Genomic DNA, 19,390 nt, shown 5'->3' with positions numbered 1-19,390 from the left:
TGCCACATTTGATCTCTCACTGATCAATGGACATTTGAGTTGTTTCCAACTTTTGGCTGTTAGGAATAAGCAGAAACAGACTATGACCCCTTGGGTGAGTTATGGTATAAATGTTTTTGTTCTTATGTAGTAAAAACCAAGGAGTGAAATTGTGGGTCAAATGGAAACTTTATCTTTAGTTTTTTAAGGGACTAGAGTTTCTCCAGAGCTGATGCATCATTTTACATTCCTGCCCTCAATGTTTTTTCTATACCCTTGTCAACATCCATTGTCTAAAGTTTTGATTATAATCTCTTTAGTTGATGCGAACACTTATCTCATTGTGATTTGGATTTGTACTTCCTTGATGACTAGTGATGATAGACTCTTTTTGTCATGGCAATGGCAGTTATTTAACCCCAGCTGTTTCCTGCATACCATGTGTATGTGCTCCTAGGTGTGTGACAATCACCTTTTATCTGGTTGGACATTCCAAGGAGCAGTGGTGTAGATAGAGGGTTGCATTTTTATGGAAGTTGTGCATGTGTGACATTCTTACATACTCTGTCTCAATACTGAAAATCTAGGTCCCCTTTAATTCTAATTTATGAAAAAGAAAGAAACATTTTTAGTGCCTAGAAGTTTCATTAGGCACCTAATCCTGTGAAAATAAATGACAGAGGATGTGACAAAGGGAAGTGGAAATAATCTCAAGTTATTTGGCTGAATTCTGATTGGCTATTTAATGGCATTGATTATACTTGGCATTTTTGTATGTGTGTGATTTTCTTTTTGCCTTCCATTATGTCCATCCTGTTTATACATGGGAAATACTGGAGCTCTGGGCGTCTGTTTAGCAAGTCCATGAAGCCCTGGGCAGTGCTTTTCAGAGGGGAGTAAGAATTTATAACTCTTTAGATTTCTCATACAGAATACAAATATGGTAGTTTGTCTTTTAACACCTGGAAACAGTACAGTGGAAATAATCTTGATTTAGGCAAAGTCCTGGGTTGAACATTTATAGTGCTTTGCACAGAGAAGATGCTTAATGAATTTTGTTTCATTAACAAATGAGGAAGGCACTTCACTTCTCTAGGCTGCAGTTTTATGAATCAAGAGTCAAAGTAGAGAGGGATGACAAATAGGGTTCCAGAAGTCTCTTTAGTGCTGAAATTCTGAGGTACAGTGGTGAGGTACATTTCTAGCTTTTAGGTTAAAACAAAACAAAACAAATAGGAAAATGTAAACAAGTCTATTCAAAGTACCCAGTTGAACATCCCTAATCTGAAATCTAAGATGCTCCAAAACCCAGAACGTTTTCAGAGCTCACGTGATGCTTGAAAGTTTCAAATTGGGGGATATTTTGGCTTTTGGATATTCTGATTATGAAAGCTTATCCAGTAAAGTCTGCAAGTATTCCAAAATCTGAAAAACTCTAAAATTGAAAACGCTTTTGGTCCCAACCATTTTGGATACAGGATATTCAACCTGTATGCAGTTCTGGAGGTCTGTGAGTGGTTCTCGCTACTTAGCCACGTCTCGGCTTCCCAGCTCTTTCTTAGAGAAACGGCTCTTCTTTCTGTGGGGCCCTCTGCCTGGAATATATGTACCTGATTCAGTTATAGATATTAGATCATTTTTTTCATCGTGCAAATGTGAAGCAGCCTTAAATGAATATTTGCCAAGCTGAAAATTACTGGTGAGGTCATTTTTAATGGAAGACTGTATTTTACCATGGCTTATTCTGTCCAGTTTATTGCTATTAGCTCCTGCAGCCAAGCCAGCTGATGGAGGGGCTGGCGGCAAGAGCTGAGGCTCCAGACAGAGCATGGAGATTGAGTCAGTACCTGGGTATTTGCTGAGCACTGGAGCCAGGGCAGCTCACATGAGCACACTTGGCTGGGCCATCTGATAAGTGTGGCCGCATGTTCGTATCAGGTGTGCTGGCAGAAAAGCTGCCTTGCTCTACACACAAAACAGAAGCACTAGAGACCCTTTATCTTTGGAGAGAAAATGCGTGCAGGGTGGCATTGGGCTAAATGGAGCCCTTGCTCATGCAGATAGTTATCCCAGCTGTTGGCAAGGAACTGGATGAGATTAATCTCAGTTTGCTGAAACTTCCTGGGGAGGAGATCGGTCATGATTTTTGAAGCTTCAGAGAGGTTTTCTGAACCCAGTTTTTTCCACCACCACCCCCCCAACTCTTTCCCTTAAAATAATCATAGAAAGAGAATCAGACATCCTCAACTTATCAGGTGCCTGTTTGTTTTTAGATAAAATGTCAGAGGCACCATGTTCTCTAAGTTCTTAAAAAGAAGTACCCATTTGGTACACTCGCCATCTTTGCTATAATCAGTGTACAGAAAAGTGATGGGGGGCTCTCTTCAGGTAGGGCAGCTTTCACTCTGAATAAGGGCCTTTGTGTGGGGCTCCATGACACACCCCTCTCTGTCTTTCTCTCTTCCCACCCACTCCTCCATTTCCCATCCCACTTTATCATTGTCACCCAGGTGCTACCTATAAGCATAGCCTGACTTGGAGCTTCCCCTTTCTTTGTTTGCTTGGTTTTGGTTTTTGTTGTTTTATGAATGTTAGGCAAGTGCTCTACCACAAAACTACATCCCTAGCCTTCTTTGAGACTCATTTTGTAGCCTTATTGCTAGATGTCTTTTGTTCAGCAGTGTAGAATGGTTATCATTAACATTAAATAAGTGTGCAGAAGGTGGGTGTTTTATGATGCTGTCTATATAGTTGGTAGGTAATGCTCTCAAAAAGTAGGTATCTATATTGTACTGGACACTTAAAAGATGAATTATATGGTACTCGACAAACCTTGCGTGTGATTTGTAAAGGTATTGGAACAATGAACATGTGATTCATGAAGATCATATAAAACCACAAGCTTCTCTTTTTTAATACCGACAGGGTCTGAATATCAGTCACTCAGCCTGGACAATAGGCAGCGTTGCCTCTCCCCGCATCGGAAAGGGCTCTGCTTCCTCTGCTGCCCTCCCTGTCCTTTGCCCTCTTGTCTAGCTGTGTCCCCTTGACTGTGTGTTGTTCATAGTCCAGAACTCAGAATTCCTAAGTCAGTGATTCTAAGAGAGACTTTCCTGCCCCCTTTATTCAGTGCTGATTTTTCTCCTCTCCACTTCATAGGGATGTGAGCTCTTCATTCCTTTGAGAAAAAACCTGTGGAGCCCTAACAGGTGCACACGGGGGACCGGACCACAGCCCTGAGTCCTTCTCCAACCACAGGGGTAGGCTGAAACATGTCTGTGTCCCTTCAGGCAGTGCTTACTGAATGCCTGGTGATCCAGCAAGAAGGCATAACCTTCTCATAGGTTCCTTGTGTTCTGTGGGGGTAAATGGACAAATACAAAGAAAACACGTTGTTCACTGTGGTGGGGAGACACATGAGCACCAGCCCAAGGAAGCCCAGGCGAGGGCAAAGCCAAAGGCTAACTAAATCCTGACTCCCTATGGGAAAAAGGATTAAGGACTATGTGTTCTGGGAGGTGAATGCTTGGTTGAATTGTAAATAAAAGGAGAGGGCTTTAAGTAGTTGGACAAAAGGTAGAAGGTGGGAGAGGCTGAGAAACATGCCTGCAGGGGTCCTTAAAAATAGTCACTGTGGCAGGTCTTCCATAGAAATGAGGAGGCTGCCTCATTTTGGGAGTCTTGTGGAGTAGCAGACACAGTCTGCATCTGTTTCTGTAAGTGAAATTTTGTTAGACTTCTGTATTTACTATAGCCAGGTTGAGTAGTTATGACAGAGACTGTGACCCACACAGCCAAAACTATTTACTCTCTTGTCCATTACAGAATAGTTTATCAACCTTGGGAAAACATATTTTTACTCTTTGACATTCTGAATGAAGCTCTACATAGTCAGCTCAAGCTTCACTTCCTGCGGCATTTAGATCCTTTCCCTACCAGGTGTGTCTCCTTCAGTCTCCTTCCTAACACCTAGATTGGTAGGTAGCCTCTGGCTTCTGCACATTCTGATAGTAGAATGTAAATAGTGCGGGGAATGGGGCATTTACCGTTCTAAATGTCCTCTAAAATGTCCCACTACCCCAGCTCTAGATCGTGAATCTGCTTTGTCAGAACCTCTGCTGCTACTTCTTGGTTTGGTAAGTGTTGCTCAGGAAAATGGGTATTAAGGACAATAAAAGGAGTCATAGTTACTGGGGACATACTCTGTCTTTCGCTGAGGTGATCTATCTGTAGTTCTCACTTGACGTATGGGAGCAAGGGAGCTACAGGGTGAATTGATAACACTGTATTTATTTCAGAAACTCAGAATTTCCAGAAAGGCTATGCTGAGCCAAATTCCTTATAAATATGAACTTCTTTAATAAGAGCTGAATAAAACCCATTTTAGAGACCACTAAATATTGTCTCTGAAAAGCTAAGAAACTTCATTTCAACTGCTGGATGGCCCTGCCTCTAATTCCAGATAAAGAGGATGTTGATACCTATGCTTCAGTTAATGGTTAGTGGGCAGAAGTTGTGTAGAAAGCCCTGCATCAAGAAATAAAAATCTCTTTGCAGGATATCAAAAGAATCTGCTTTTAAGAATCAGAGTACACTGAGATCCTCCTTGACCCTAACTTTTATTTTAGCCCTGAGCCACTGAGGTATTATTTAAATATCTTTGTCAAATCATATTTCAATTTTGGATCTTATTTCTCATTAGTAGTTGGTATAGAGAATTGTTGTCAGTAAATAATGGTGACATCTTCTAAGCATTTCTGGAAAAAGAAGAAAGCCATGCCTGTTTAGAGTTGTCCTAATTTCCAACTAAAATGACCCTTCCCACAGAAAACATTGATCATAACCATTCCCTCCTGAAATGTTTCCTTGTCCATTGCCCTAGTGTGCTCTTAGGAAAAGACCAAAATCCTTGTGGTGGTGGTCACTTTATTGTATGTGCCCTGCCTGCCTCTCAGTACCTTACTTGTCCATTCCAGCCGGTGTGGGACCCCGACTTTGCATCTACCTCAGTTCTTTAATGACGTCTTTAGATCACCTGCCTGGCTGGTTCATTTTTGCTTATTCTTCAGGGCTCTCAGATAATATGGCTCTAGATCCCAGGAGGCCTTCTTTGACCCTTAGAGACTGAGTTGAGTGTTCTTCCTTTGTCTAGTCCTGAGTCATGTCTGTTACACCATTGTTCACTTGTTCATTTGTCTATTGTTCACTATTAGATTTAAGGTTCTTGAAGGCGCTTCTTAGGGTTACACTTCCTCCTCCATGTTTATTTGCTCTGTTTCTCAATTGCAGATCTCCAAGCAAAGCACACCGGTTGCCCTGGCACACCCTTTGGACTGGTCCAGAAACATCTTAGGGCTCTGGCTATCCTATTGGTGTGCTGTCCTTGGTCAGGTCCTCACCGCAAGCCAATTAGACATGTTTGGAACTGGAGCGGTTCCATGGACCAGAACATGTCTGCCAAAATAGGCCACTGTTTTTGGTTTCTTCCCTGCCTCTCTGCTTACAAGGATTTTAGGCTTGTATTTTATGGACTTCATGGTATCCTTTGTTTTCCATTCTTTTCAGATATCATTAATGGAGCTCAAGAAAAATGTGTATTGCCTCCTATGGATGGCTTCCCCCACTGTGAGGGGAAAATAAAGGTAAGGTGGAACCAACCCCTCTTCATTTCCATCATCCTCGATCTTTCTCTCTCCCAGTGATACAAGTGGGTGTGTGAGGCCTTGAAGCAAGTCCTTGAAGGGTTTCCTCCATCCTGTCATTTTTGTGCTGTGGCCATGAGGCCCCTTCTTTGCTGGTGGCTGTCCCATGGTTTAGTCGACAGTGGCTCTTACTGGTCATACTGGAGGAACATGGGCCACTTGAGGCACCTGCTGAGTCTCTGAACTGCCTTGCCTTTTCTTTCCCACCCTCGAGTGGGTAATCCTTCAAGGTCCCGTGACAAGGGGCTGCTTTTATTTAGAGCCCATCTTCCCTCTTCCCCAGGCCCTTCCTCATTTAAACCCAATTTTCCTTTAAGTGCCACATATGCATTTCCAGTTTAGTACCCAGAGACCCTTGACTACTCTTTCAGTCTTATTTTTTGGTGCTGGGGATTGAACCCAGGGCCTCATGCATGTCAGGCATGTGCCCACCCACTGAACTGTACCCACAGCCCAACATTTTTAAAAAAATCTATTTGTATGGCCTACTCTTGAGACCATTCCTTGCCCAGGAGCATTCAGACAAAAAGCTTCAGTTCAGATGTACAGTTAGGATGGTGAGACCAACCCTGGAAGCACCCTCTGCTCTCCTTTTGGGATGTCTGTAAATGCTCACCCATGCTCGAGTGGCACTTAAGCCCCTTTACGTACTTTGCATCCTGGCCCTGTGCTGGGACCCCCGGGACTGTAGTGTCCGGAGGATAGTTCCGTGTGAGCGTCCCTGTAGGCGCTCTGTCTTCACCAAGCTCTTCTAGCCTTTGCATCTCCGGCCTCTGTGTCCTCTACGCACCTCTGCTTGGACCCAGCCCAAGCCAGTTTCTGTTTGTGGGTCCTCCAGGAGCTGAGCAGCTGGACCTCTTGACCTCAGCTCAGTGATCCTGTTGCCCTGTCTTTAGGCCCGCTTAAGCTCTTCACCCCGCCGTCACCATCACACCTTCCAGTTCTCTGTCAGCAGATGGGCACAGACACCAGCAACAGACTGCTCAGGGATTGAGAGATGTTCTCTGCTCTTGTCCATTTCAGTGGATGAAAGATATGTGGCGTTCAGATCCCTGCTACGCAGACTATGGAGTGGATGGGTCCACCTGCTCTTTCTTTATTTACCTCAGTGAGGTGAGTAGCTTCTTGTGGTTCTTGGGGGTGCATGTACGTATTTTATAGCTGAACCTAAGATTTGAAAAGCTTAAAAACCTGTGTCGTTTTTATATGGAAGCTCCCATGGTTCCTTTCTTCATTATTCTCCCTACTTCCCCAAGAATTATTTTTTTCTTAATCTCGAAGAAAAAAAAACAAGCTGTTTCCTCTTTTTAGCCTCCCATTTTTTATATTGCAGTAAAATACATACAGTGTTCCATCTGCCATCTTAACCGTTCTTCACCATCATCCACCTCCATAATTCTTTTCATCTTGTAAAACTAAAGCTCTATAATCATTGAACACTAATTCCGCATTGCACTGCCCCACACCATTCTAATTTCTTTCTTTTTTAATTTGACAATTCCACCTCGTATAAGTGGAATCATGCAGTTTTTCTTTTTGCATCTGGCTCATTTCACTTAGCATAATGTCTTCAAGGTTCATCCATGTTGTAGCATATGTTAGAACATCCATTTAAGGTGAATAATATTCCATTCTATGTCTGTACCACAGTTTACCCGTGCAGCTGTCAGTGGACATGGGTGGTTTCTCCCTTTGGAGAAAGGGAATAACACAGTCCTGAACATAGGCATGCAAATACTTCTCGTACTGCTTTCAGTTCTTTTAGGTATACATTCAGGAATAGATTTACTGGTTCATATAGTGATTCTATTTGTAAATTTTTATTTTTATTTTATTTTTGTTTTTGTTACCAGGAATCAAACTCGGGACCTTGCACTTGAGAGGCAGTTGCTGGAACCACTGAGCTAAATCCTCACCCCTCTATTTGTAAATTTTTAAGGGACCACCATACTGTTTTCCATAGCAGTTGTAGTCATTCGCATTTCCACCAGCAGTGTGCTTGTGTTCCAGCTTCTCCACATCCTCACCACTGCTCTTACTTTCCGGTGTTTTTCAGAGAAACCATCTCAATGGGTGCTACTTTCGGTTTGCATTTCCTTAATGACTGGTGTCATTGCACTCCTTGGCCTGTGTTTGTTGCTTGGTAGCTGTTTACTTCTGGGCTGAGTGAATTACTTCTGCCTTCTTTTTTGTCTTTCTTACCTGAAGTTCATTTTCATTTGTACCGTTGAATTTAAGTAGCAGTTTTTGTACAAGAAATGCCCAGCATTTTACAGACCACGTAGGATTTGCTCTAAGATTCAGTGATCTCCATTTCACCTTCAGGAAAATTAAAGGGGTGGGAAAGAGTCAGGTTTTATCCTGCTGTGGGGGAAGAACCTGAGGAACAACCAAAACATGCGTGATGCCCCTTCTCCCATCGAGGGAGAGAGCAGCCTGCGGGTCTGATGGAAACAGGTGCAGGCTAATTTCCGAGGCTGTGCCTTGGAGGGCTCTCTGCTGCCATTTCATATTTATTTTGTCCATTTTTTTGTATGCTGTTGCTGTTGCCATTTGACCCACGGTAACAACTCTCTGGTAATGCCATAGGGAATGCCTCCATCTTTTGAGGCTAAATTAAATGCTTTTGCCATAGTTTTCCTTGTGGGACTCAAGTACCTCTTTTTTCTGTGCTGTAGGGTGACAACTTCTTTGGGGGATAGAAGCCAGTATTTTGCAGTAGAGCAGAGGGCAGAGAATTGTGTGGGGTTTGTCCATGTCCTATATCATTCCCTAGCTTTTCTGAGCACCTCTGAGTCAGGCTCCCTTCCCCTCCCACTGGAGATCAACCCAAGGGCTTCACACATGCTCCTCTACCATTGAGCGGAACTGCTAGCCCCACAGACTTTTTTGTTAACAAGATTTTTCCATGGCCATCATGAGACTCTTAAAGCTAGTGAGAGTTAAAACACCTCAGCAATTAAAAGCACTGAGAGGCTTACAGTATTCCTTATTAACAGTATTAACAGGCTGCTGGCAAATGGATTTTGCAGCATTTATTTGAGCTGTTTTTTGGTTTCTGGCTTGAGTTGCCTGTGACCTGTCTTCTCATTTCCTTCTGCCAGGGAGTAAGGCTTGAAGCCGTGGGTGAGCCTCACTTCTGTGAGAAGTCAATTAAAAGTACCTTTCCTGCCCAGAGGACAGGGCTCTCATCCAGTTTAATTTTCCAAAGTTTGCTTCTTCTTTCCTTGTGCTAGAATGTAGCCAGAGCCCAACTGTGCACCATGATGGACAAGCTGAGCTAATTTCGCACCTTCCTGAGAATCTCCACATTGAGCTGGACCAAGGAGATAATGGGTAGAGGCTTTTGCATTCCTTCCTCAGCAGTCTCTTCTGCATCTGCTGGGCAGGAAGGTGTGGGGAAGTGGTATAGACTCATAGAAAGGAGCTGTGATTGTTCACCACCGTGTTCCTTTCCTTTGACACCATCGCATACCGCTACTCTCAGGGGAGAAAGGGAAAGCTACAGCTCAAAGGAGAGAAAAGCGAGGTTCTGGGGAGAGAAATCAAGAGGGATGTAGGGGACAGGGGGCTACACAAAGGCTCATGAATTACGAATCCTCATTAGTGGAGGCTGAGTCTTTCCTCTTGAGACTTGTGAATATTTTTTCTTTTCCCAGGGTAGGGAATGATGGTTAGTTAGCTGTATCACTCTCTTCTCAAGCAGGTGATCAGACGTTTCCATTTTTTTTTTTTAGCTGACTGCAGTTCATTGAGCACCTATTGAGCATCTGTTCTATTCATCCATTGTCCCCCACTCAGAAGTCCTTTTGCTTGCCATCGTGCTTCTTTATCTTAAAGGAGTCAAATGGGAGAGGAGGAAAGGGTGAAAGCTCTGAACCAAGTAAGGGTGGAGATGAGTCCCTTGGGAGAGAACTAGGGACCTCTCTGGTTCAAAGTTTTACTCGGAAAAAAACCATGTACCTGTGCTTAACAAATGTCTTATTAGAGCATTATAATAGGTACCCTATGAGAAATAATTTCCCAAACATGATGAGGTGAGCCTTACACCCGAACTTCAGCTTCTGTTTCTGCTGTTTTCTAAGCTCTGTGATTTTGGAAAACTTACTTAACCTCTTTGTGCTTCAGGTTCTTTACAAATTAATCATTTTAATTTTATGTATTTTCAAAGACCTCTCCCATGAGAATTTTGTGTAGATTCCTGAGTTTATGTGGGAATATACTTAAAGTAGAGCCTAGCGGATGAAAGACACTCAATAAAAATAACTGACACTTTCATTTTTTTTGGTACTGGGGATCAGACTCGGGTCCTTGCGCTTGTGAGGCAAGCGGCGGAACCACGGAGCTAAATCCCCAGCCCCCTGCCCCCATGGTTGTTTGATATTGTCATTATTTGAGGATAGTTGTGGGCTGTCACTTAGCCTTGGATGTTGTAAGTGGGCTCTTGTTTCGATTTTAGAATTAGAATCAATTTATGGTTCTCATTTACCAGTCTAATTTTCAATTCTTTGGCTTCTGGTAGTATAGAAATTCGGTTATTTCCTTGATGCCTATTTTTAAAAATTGACAAATACAAGTTGTATATATTTATGATATACAGGATGACATTCTGATATATGTATACATTGTAGGATAGGTAAATTTCAATAATTAACATAGCATCACTTCACATACTGATTTTTTTGTGTATGATCAGCACCTTTCCCCATGACAGCTCATCTCTGGATGAGGTGCTTATGTTTGCATTAGAATAGGGAGCTGGTATACGGAGCCTGTGTACTGTTTTTAATATGAAGTTAGTAGGGATAGTTTTGAAAATTACTTTCTAATATTTTTTAAGTCCTGGACAATATTTATGGTTCTGTGAAGCTGTTAGTCTAGTTATTGTGTTTTCTTTTCTCTCTTGCTATCTTGAAAATCACTTTGTTTTTCAGTGAACTCTTAAACTTACTTCCTGCATCATAATTGGAAAAATGAGAAGAACATATTCATTTGGCTTATTAACTTGATTGCCACATACATCAGTGACTTTTATTCTAGCCTCAGTTCTCATTCAAAGAGCAGATTTTTGGTTTTTGTCCATGTTTAACATCAGGAAATTTGGAAAATGTCAGAAGGACATGAAGTAAAATGTCTCTGACCTAGTTAGTTACCAGGTTAATCAAAGCATTTAGATTCAGACCCATTTTGGGAAGTGGCATACTTCTTTCTCTTTTCCTTTCTGTGGTTGTCTCTATATGCCAGCTTCCACTGAATTAGGGAATTATAAATTTCCGCTTTTGAGCTCACCAGCTTTTAGTCCACAAATCTTTTTTGGTTAAACCCCAGGAAGTAAAGCCATCAGTATGTCCCCTGATAGTATCCCCAGGGCTACTTATTTTAGGTATGACACAGTAGTAAGGACTGGGATGTAGAGATAATGGTCCAGTAGTTGTCTTGTTTGGGGCAAGTCTTTGGGTGGCAGGCAATGAGAGAAGAATGAAAAATCATTAAGCCCTCACTGTATACCAGACACCTCAATCTCATTGACTGTGCTCACCGACTCTAAAGGTCAGTGGAAGCCACATCATAGAGGCTCAGAGAGTCTCATAGCTGCAAAATCCTGCCCTTTGCATTTCTGTTGTTCCCTTCATGTTGAAGGAAATTTGAACTCAGGTAAGTGAGCTACAGCCACTGACTTTACACTCAGTCTTATGCTTAATAATTTATGTGTGAAATATGGCTCCATTAGTTTGTTTCAGTTAATCAGTTTTATTGACAGTTTTCTACGACTTCATAATTTTGTTACCCTGCCTAAAAGAGGAAACCTGTACTATTTCTCCTGAGGACATAACTCATGAAAACCAGATGTGAACCATTCCAAGTGACAGGAGTGAATGAATGATTCATCGCATATCCTGGGTTTCCAGAACATCAGGCAGTTCATTTTCTGTGTGTGTTTTTGTGAGGCATATAACTATTCCCGTTACAGAGACAAGGCCCTCTAAAGTAATTTACTCTGAATGTCATTGTTTCACGTATATTAACTTAGCTGTCTGCAGAGCCTTTTCCTGATAGCAGATTTTATAAAATTTAGCATGAAATTCTTCACCCATGTTGATGGTATATTGATGGATAATACTGATGTATTTGACACCCACACATTTTTTTTCTTTTTGTACCATTGTTCTAGAAGGTAGTAAGCAGCATACCTTCCCAGACTTCTTAATTGGTTGGTACTGCTTTTAAGCATTTCTGTTGCCATTTTAAGTGTAGTTGGTCAGATAGTCAAATTTCCCGGGGATTGATTGCTGGATCTTTAGATGTGTACAGACTGTTGCTTCAAATATATGTGTGTGTGTGTGTGTTTTCATGTCGTCTTCATAATGAAACTATGTGTGGGTCTCCATGTCTCCTTCACAGTGGAACAAAAGAAGTAATTGCATGCTTTACCCATTAATCTGTTTCTTATATTTCACGAGCAACATGCATAAAGGCCTTTGCCTCTTGCTGTTTTCCCTCGGCAATATGTAAAACTAATATTGACTAAGCGTGCTATTAACCTTGAGTTTAAATTCAGCACACTTAATCCCTTGATTAATGCCAAGATTAATGCCCAACAGGAAAGGTTGAAAGCTTAAATGTTTGTGAATGTGAGCATGAAATGAAATCCTAATAACCAGCACAATGAATTGGATTTATGGTCTGTGTTGGCTCCTAAAGATAACTTGGAAATGGTGTTGCATAGGCTAATTTGTCAAAGTGGGCAGTGATAAAGAATCAACTATTTAGGTTACAAAAAAAAAAAACAACAACCTGAATTTTAAAAAAAACCAAGCATTTGGGATGAGTCTGGAAGTACTTTAAAAATACCACTAGCTGGGCCAGGGATTTAGCTCAGTGGTTTTGCTGACTGCTGCGCAAGCGCAAGGACCTGAGTTCGATCCCTGGTACCAAAAAAAAAAAAAAAATACCACTAGCCATGGCCGGGGATTTAGTAGCTCAGTGGTTTTGCCGCCTGCTGTGCAAGCACAAGGACCTGAGTTCGATCTCCGGTACCCAAAAAAAGAAAAAAAGTACCACTAGCCTGTTGTGTGACAAGACCAACTCGTATCTTGTACATGGCGAACTGTGTGAAATGGGAAATTCCTTTCCACCATATAACAGTTCTTGGCAGTAAAGGAGGCAGCAGAGATTTATGGTCACGTTCTTCCCACTTGCTGAGTTCACCTTTATTTGTATCTTTCTCATCTATGTGCATTTGTTGCTCTTATTATCTGAGTTTTAAGATATCCTTAGCAAAAGGATTTTTTAAAATCCTGACTTTATAGAGCTGCATTTGTCAGTGAGCCTAACTGATCTCTCTGTTCTCTCCCCACACACTCTCTTCTCTGATATTCTTCTTAATAATGCCTGTGGGTTGTCTGTGTTTCAGGTACTACAACATTTATGGTTAGACTTCTTCCGGCCTCCACTATACAAAAGGGAAGAGAACCTGACTTGCCAGTCCCCAAGCTGCACCCTCTTTGCTCCTTGGAATGCATGTGATGGGCGAGGGCTTCAGTGACATAATCTTCAGTTTGTTTTTTACACACTTTTCGGTGTTGTCTCTTGTAATGTTAAAAGTATATCTAGGGCCAGGGATTTAGCTCAGTGGTTTCGCTGCCTGCTGCGCAAGAGCAAGGGCCCAAGTTCAATTCCCGGTACCAAAAAAAAGTATATCTAAAATTGTCATGTTCTAAACTTTGTTAACATGGAAGATTTCATATATGTACGAGAAAGTAGAATGAACCTCGTGTGCCCATGACCGTAATTCACCTCATGGCCATATTATTTCATTTACATGCTTCCCCCACTACATTATTTTGAAACAAATCCGAAACATCATATTATCTATAAATATTTCCGTATGTAGCTTTTAAAGAGACTCTTAAGACATAAAATTAATTTGATTATAACTACTACCACTTCATAGCTCATAATTAACATGATTTCTTAACATCATCAAATTTCAAATTACTATTCGTATTTATAGGTTCTTTTATAAAGTTTATTCTAACTGGATTTCAAGTGAGAACCATGAATTCCAATTGTTGGTGTATCTTAAGTCTCCTGAATTTTAGGTTCCTTTCCATCTTTTATTTTTGCCCTTGTGTTTTTTGTTGTTGTTGTTGTTGTTGTTGTTGTTGAAGAAACTGCTTTAATTTGGTTTTAATCTGCTCTTTTCTGAATTCTGATGCCAACATCTCCATATTGTTATATAACCTGGCCCTCTGCCCCTTATATTTCCTATAAATTCATAGTTAGGTGTGTTGATCAGAGTTAGGCATGTTATTTTTTGCAAGACCATTTTAGGGATGCTATTATATACTTCTCTTAGGAGGCAAATGATGTCCGCTCATCTCTTTCTGTGAGAGCAATTGATGATCAGTGCCTAGTTCATAAATTCATTAGAGGTCCATTCTTAATATATTAGGAGTAGTGACTCCTCGTGTGCTGTTTGGTCATCCTGAGAAACAGTACATATAGGAAACGTTTGTTTATTTCCAAGTTGTTTTCTTTATGTTTTTCTACGATGCTGGTTGCCTAACATCTTCCACTTCCACCAGCACCTTACTAATTTATTTTTGCTTGCTTGTATGCCTTTTGCTTTTTATTATCATGAAGTCATTAATTGAAACATTTTATATGTGTGATCCACCACAATTCTTTTCTTACCGATATCTCTTATTATTCCTGCTTTGGAAACCTATTTGTATTGCTTTTTGCATCTTTTTGACATGATCTGGAAAGTTGATTTTTGTTTTTCGGGTTTGTTTTTTTTCTGCATTGGAAATTAAACCAAAGGCCTTTGTTTAGAGCTATATCCATAAATAACCCTTTTTAAGTTTTGAGGCAGGGTCTCACTAAGTTGCCCAGCCTAGGTTGAACCTGCAATCTTCCTATGTCAGCATCCCAGAGTGCTGGGATTACTAGTGTGTGCCACCATGCCTGGCTCCTTGGCAGTTTTTAATAGTATTTTTACTCTCTGGTGTGAGGTATTTTGCTGCATGTATCTGGGAATCAACCATATCTCTACATAGCACACAGGGACCACATTCTAGGTGCCAGGGCATTCACTGCCATTAGAATTTTCTGGGTGCTGACAGCAAACATCAAGGTTATGTTTTATGAGAAGAGATAGCATCAAAAAGTAAAGTATATAATCTTAGATTTTATTTAATTCCATAGAGGAAAAAATAAACAAGAAATGCTAATGCAAGGTTAATGTGTCAGGTTTTGTCAGAGTGGTCAGAAAAAGCCCTACTGAGGAGGTGAGGGAATGGTGTTTGAAGGAGGTGTGAGCTAAGAAGTGCAGACATGTGACAGAGGTGTTCAGGAGGCAGTGGGAACAGCAAATGCAGTGGCCCAGGGTTGACCATCACCATCCAGGATTTTCAAGTACAGTCTTCAGAGGGACTTTTGACTTGTTTTATTCTCATATACAGCGATACAGTACATGCCATGAGCATTTATTGAGTGAACAGTTATGTTCAAAGTATTCACAGAATAGGCAGTAGCTTTTTATTGTCATTGTTCTGAGTTCCCAGCTGTCAACTTCTCATCTTCCAAAAAACGTCATTGCAGAATTTCTAACTTTAAATCTGCTAAGACATGTGGGTTGAGACATGAAGCCAGATGTAGTTTGAGTACTTACTAAAAAGTCTATTATAATGTTTTCTAATATTGTATCTACAAGAGAATATGAGGGATCAGATTAGATTATCAGATTGGAAGGAGCCGTTTATGTTAGAGGTGTAGCTCTCTTGCCTGTCTTTTATTCTCATTATCACCACCTGGACCTACACTCCAGGCACAATTTCATTAGATACAAGAGTTATATCCGGGTCTCTAGGATGTGACTGATAAAATTGGGTGACTTTGGCAGTTAACGGGTCCCCAGTGTGGATGCAGGCCAGGTGGGGCCAGTTTTGCCAGTGTGCACCAGCAATTGTACCAAGTGAGAGTTTGGAAGCATGTCAGTATGTTGCCTATATGATTGGCTACAGAAGAATTCCTCTGGAGCTGCTCCTATATGAAAGAAGATTGACTTTCCTCCCCCTACAGGGATTCTCGGTAGATTTTGGAAATCCTGTGTCATCCTCTCATCAGAACCCCACTGGTTCTATGGAACATATGAGAACTTATTGCAGCTTCTTTTTATGTTCTACCCCTTTCTTACGTCCTGAGAACTCTCATGGATCAGCCCAGCCCTCAGCACTCTTCTTCCTACATGTAGTTTCATGCTTATGTCCATGATATTCCTGCCTGCCTTATCAGGGAATACACTAGAATGTGACAGCTACTCCCCTTGTCTCCTTCATGCAGTTTCAGTTACAGTCCACCATGGCCTGAAAATATTAAATGGAAAGTTCCAAAAATAAACAGCTCATCAATTTTAAATAACTTTCACTATGGTATATTGTTAATAATTTTTCTGCTTTATTTTTTTTTGTATTAAATTCTTTTATTGGTACATTGTGGGTATACAACATAATTACATTTCTCATTACTATGCATAATTTATAAATTAAACTATCATAGGTATATGTACATGGGCGATCAAAATATGCAGTAAATGTTTAAATTTTTAAAAATATATTACAGTAAAAGATATAATGCCATTAATTCCACTCAAAATACTCCCCCTTGCTCCCAACACACTTATCCCATTGGTCTTGGCACTTTCTGAAGCAGTTCTGGAAGTCCTTTTTAAGTGCTTTTACAAGGGGTGATCAAAAATGTGGTGAATGCTGGTGACTATGTGCTGTTCATTGGAAAGGCAGGCTTTTGAGAGCATTGTGCTGTGTCCTCCCTCATCTACCTTATTCACCAGAACTGGCACTATGAAACTTCTGACATTTCCCCATAGTTAAAATGACTATGAAAGATAAACATTTTGAATCAATTCATGGCATTGAGGGACAGCCATGGCAACACAACTAAAGATACTCATGAAAGAAGACTTCCAGAACTGCTTCAAAAAGTGGCAAGATAAGTGTGTTCAAAACAAGGAGGAATATTTTGAAGGGGATTCATGACAGTATGTCTACTAAACATTTTTTAAAAAATTAAACATTCACCATATTTTTCTATCAAACCCAGTACATAAGAGAAAATAGTATGTACTGTATGTGAGTCATGACTATCCATGGAATAGCTTGGAATTTGTCGCCTGCAGATGAGGAGTAATTATTGTTTTGGAAAACAAATAGCCAGATGGCCTGTCTGGATCTCACCACTCAGCTGTATATGGCTTTGAGCTTTCCCTTGAGTTTTTATTCTGGTTTTCCTTCACTGAGGTCAAGAAGAAGACTACTTGGCCTAACTCAGTGTATTGTTGAAAGACTCTAATAAAATGAGAATAATAAAGTACTACATAAGTAAAAAAGTTATACTATCGTAAGTATCTTACAGATGCAGTCATGCCTTTGATTTATTCACTTACTATGCTCCGAGTATTGCTTGAGTATCTACTATGTGCCAGGGATACTTTTCAGGGCCGGGGGGTGTGCCGGACAAACAGATGAAGCTTTGGTCCTGGGGAAGCTTACATTCAGAGAGCAGCAAACAATAAATTGTAACCCAATTACATACAATAATTTGCGTAAGTAATGAGTGCTCTTACATGACAAATACTCCATGGGACACAGTAAAAAAATTTTTTTTAATGTTGTTCATTTGAAATTAAAATTTAGCTGATCATCCTCATTGTCTTTTCACTAAGTCTGGCAATTCTGCTGAGGCTGGAAGGAATTTGGCATGTTTTGGGGTTTGCAAGTAAGTTAGTTTATTTAGAGAGAGTGTATGAGGCAGATGCTATAGTAAGAGTGGGGGTCACATTTTGTAGGAACTTGGTGTAAATTCTGGGTTATGTTTCCAAGTACAATGAGAAGCCATTGAAGAATCTGAGTACGTGCAGAGTGTGATCAATTTAGACTTTAAAACAGTTACTCTTTCTACACAAAATACATAATATAGGGGCAGGAGTTGAACTCAGAAAGTTTATTGTTTTTCACTGACCTTTCAGAACTGTATTCCTTTCAGGAATACAAGGAATCTTTTTTTAGGGGGGTGGGTTATGGGGATTAAACTTGGGACCTTGCACCTGCAAAGCAGGCAGCGGAACCACTGAGCTAAATTCCCGGCCCCAAAGAATCATTTTTAAATAATTTTATGCAGAAGATTTAGGCAATACTGTCATATACAATACAGAAGCCTCACCTATGCTTATGAGACTCTAAGAATCGAATGTTTGGTTTGTGTGCTTATTAAGTAGTAAGCTCATCAGCTCTGGAGCAGGACAGGCAGACAGCATTTCAGCCCTTAGCTATATCCAGTCTGTCTCTGTCCTCATCTGGCATGATGATCAGTCTCCCCCAAAAGACCAATTGAATGAGCAAGTGATCAAGTGAGGTTGTGTGTGTAGCGGGCTCATCCTGGAACTCAGATCCTGCTACTTGGTAGTAAACACTTGTTCCCTTTGTTTCCTGTACCCAGGCTCATACACAACTCTCAACAAGCTGCTGGGCCAAAATACTAATCAGCACAGTTGTCCTGTACAGGGGATGTTTATGTAGCTGAGCCACTCCCTTTTGACTGGCTGGATTATGGGGTGGGCAGATCCTTGGTGCATGGTAGAGAGAAGTCCCTTTTAAATATTTTTAGGATGTTCATTAATGAATACCTGCATTTAGAAGTATAACAAGTGTGTGTCTTTGCATGTGTCTAAATGAAATGTCATACAGACAGTTTATTCATTTGACAACTAGCTAACAAGATGACATAAAATTCCACTTTTGACTTTATAGGGTAACAGAATGAGGAACATTACCTGATCCACATTCTTCATTTTGTAGACAAGAAATCTTGAAAGCCACATAGTTTAAGGTTACATGTCTAGTTATTTGCAGAGTTGAGCATACAGCCCATTTTGGCTGATCCCAGACTCAGTCCTCTTTCTGCGCTCAGCAGCTCTCTGGTCCCTCCCTAAGCTTGATCTTAAGGTGGCCTTCTCGATCTTGGTCAGGGAAGCAACAGATTTCAGTTGGCCCCGGCCCCTGCAGGATGACCCCTGCAGTGTGTCTATAAGCCTTGAGTTTTTATGTGGTGCTAGTAATCACATCCTGGGCTCCTCAGGGGGAAAGTGAGTGATACATGCAAGTTTTTGTGTTCTTATTTTTCAGGGAACCTGATACATTCTAAGCCTAAAGTAAAGACTTATATATTTATGTATTATATCTCATTTAATAGTTCTATTCATAAATGTTTCTTATAGAAATTGTGCAGATTAACAAGAAAATTAATAGCATTCATAACACTGTCATCTGGAGATAATCTGAGTATTATGTATTTTCCCATTTGGTTTTGATTGTACTTACCATCTAAGAAACAGAACATGGAATCCTTTATTAGGGATCCATTTGAACAAAACTTTCGTATTGGTAGTGAAAGTAGAGCCCATAAGGCAGACTGAAACTTCTTCCAACGGAAAATTTTTCTGCAGTTATACTGTAGTATACTTAAATCCATATATACTAAACTTTGAGTCTTCTTTTAGGTTTTGCCGCATTTTTATTACTTCCTCATTCCTCCTTTAAACTCCAGCTTTAGCTCTATGTGTATCTACCTGCAGTTCTTTTTTTACCTGAATATAATGAACTGTTCATCCTATAGACGTTGAAAGTAAG

General features: G+C 40.6%; 1 protein-coding gene across 19 annotated transcripts in view; it reads left to right on the top strand.

Annotated features, from left to right (window-relative positions):
• Nucleotides 1–19,390, top strand: part of Mgat5 (alpha-1,6-mannosylglycoprotein 6-beta-N-acetylglucosaminyltransferase) — a 337,418-nt gene that overhangs the window by 192,271 nt on the left and 125,757 nt on the right. For all 19 annotated transcript variants that reach the window (XM_087195795.1, XM_021236883.2, XM_087195773.1 and 16 more), the window contains 2 exons: nucleotides 5,545–5,621; nucleotides 6,705–6,794. In XM_087195795.1, coding sequence (XP_087051921.1) covers nucleotides 5,545–5,621; nucleotides 6,705–6,794 — 167 coding nt within the window. The remainder of the gene's footprint in view (nucleotides 1–5,544; nucleotides 5,622–6,704; nucleotides 6,795–19,390) is intronic.

Source organism: Heterocephalus glaber, unplaced genomic scaffold (assembly GCF_053883595.1).
Source record: "Heterocephalus glaber isolate CG9 unplaced genomic scaffold, H.glaber_assembly_v1.0 deba00000347, whole genome shotgun sequence".
NCBI lineage: Eukaryota > Metazoa > Chordata > Mammalia > Rodentia > Bathyergidae > Heterocephalus > Heterocephalus glaber.
Note: the sequence above shows the minus strand (reverse complement) of the source record. Positions and strands in the feature narration are given on the sequence as shown.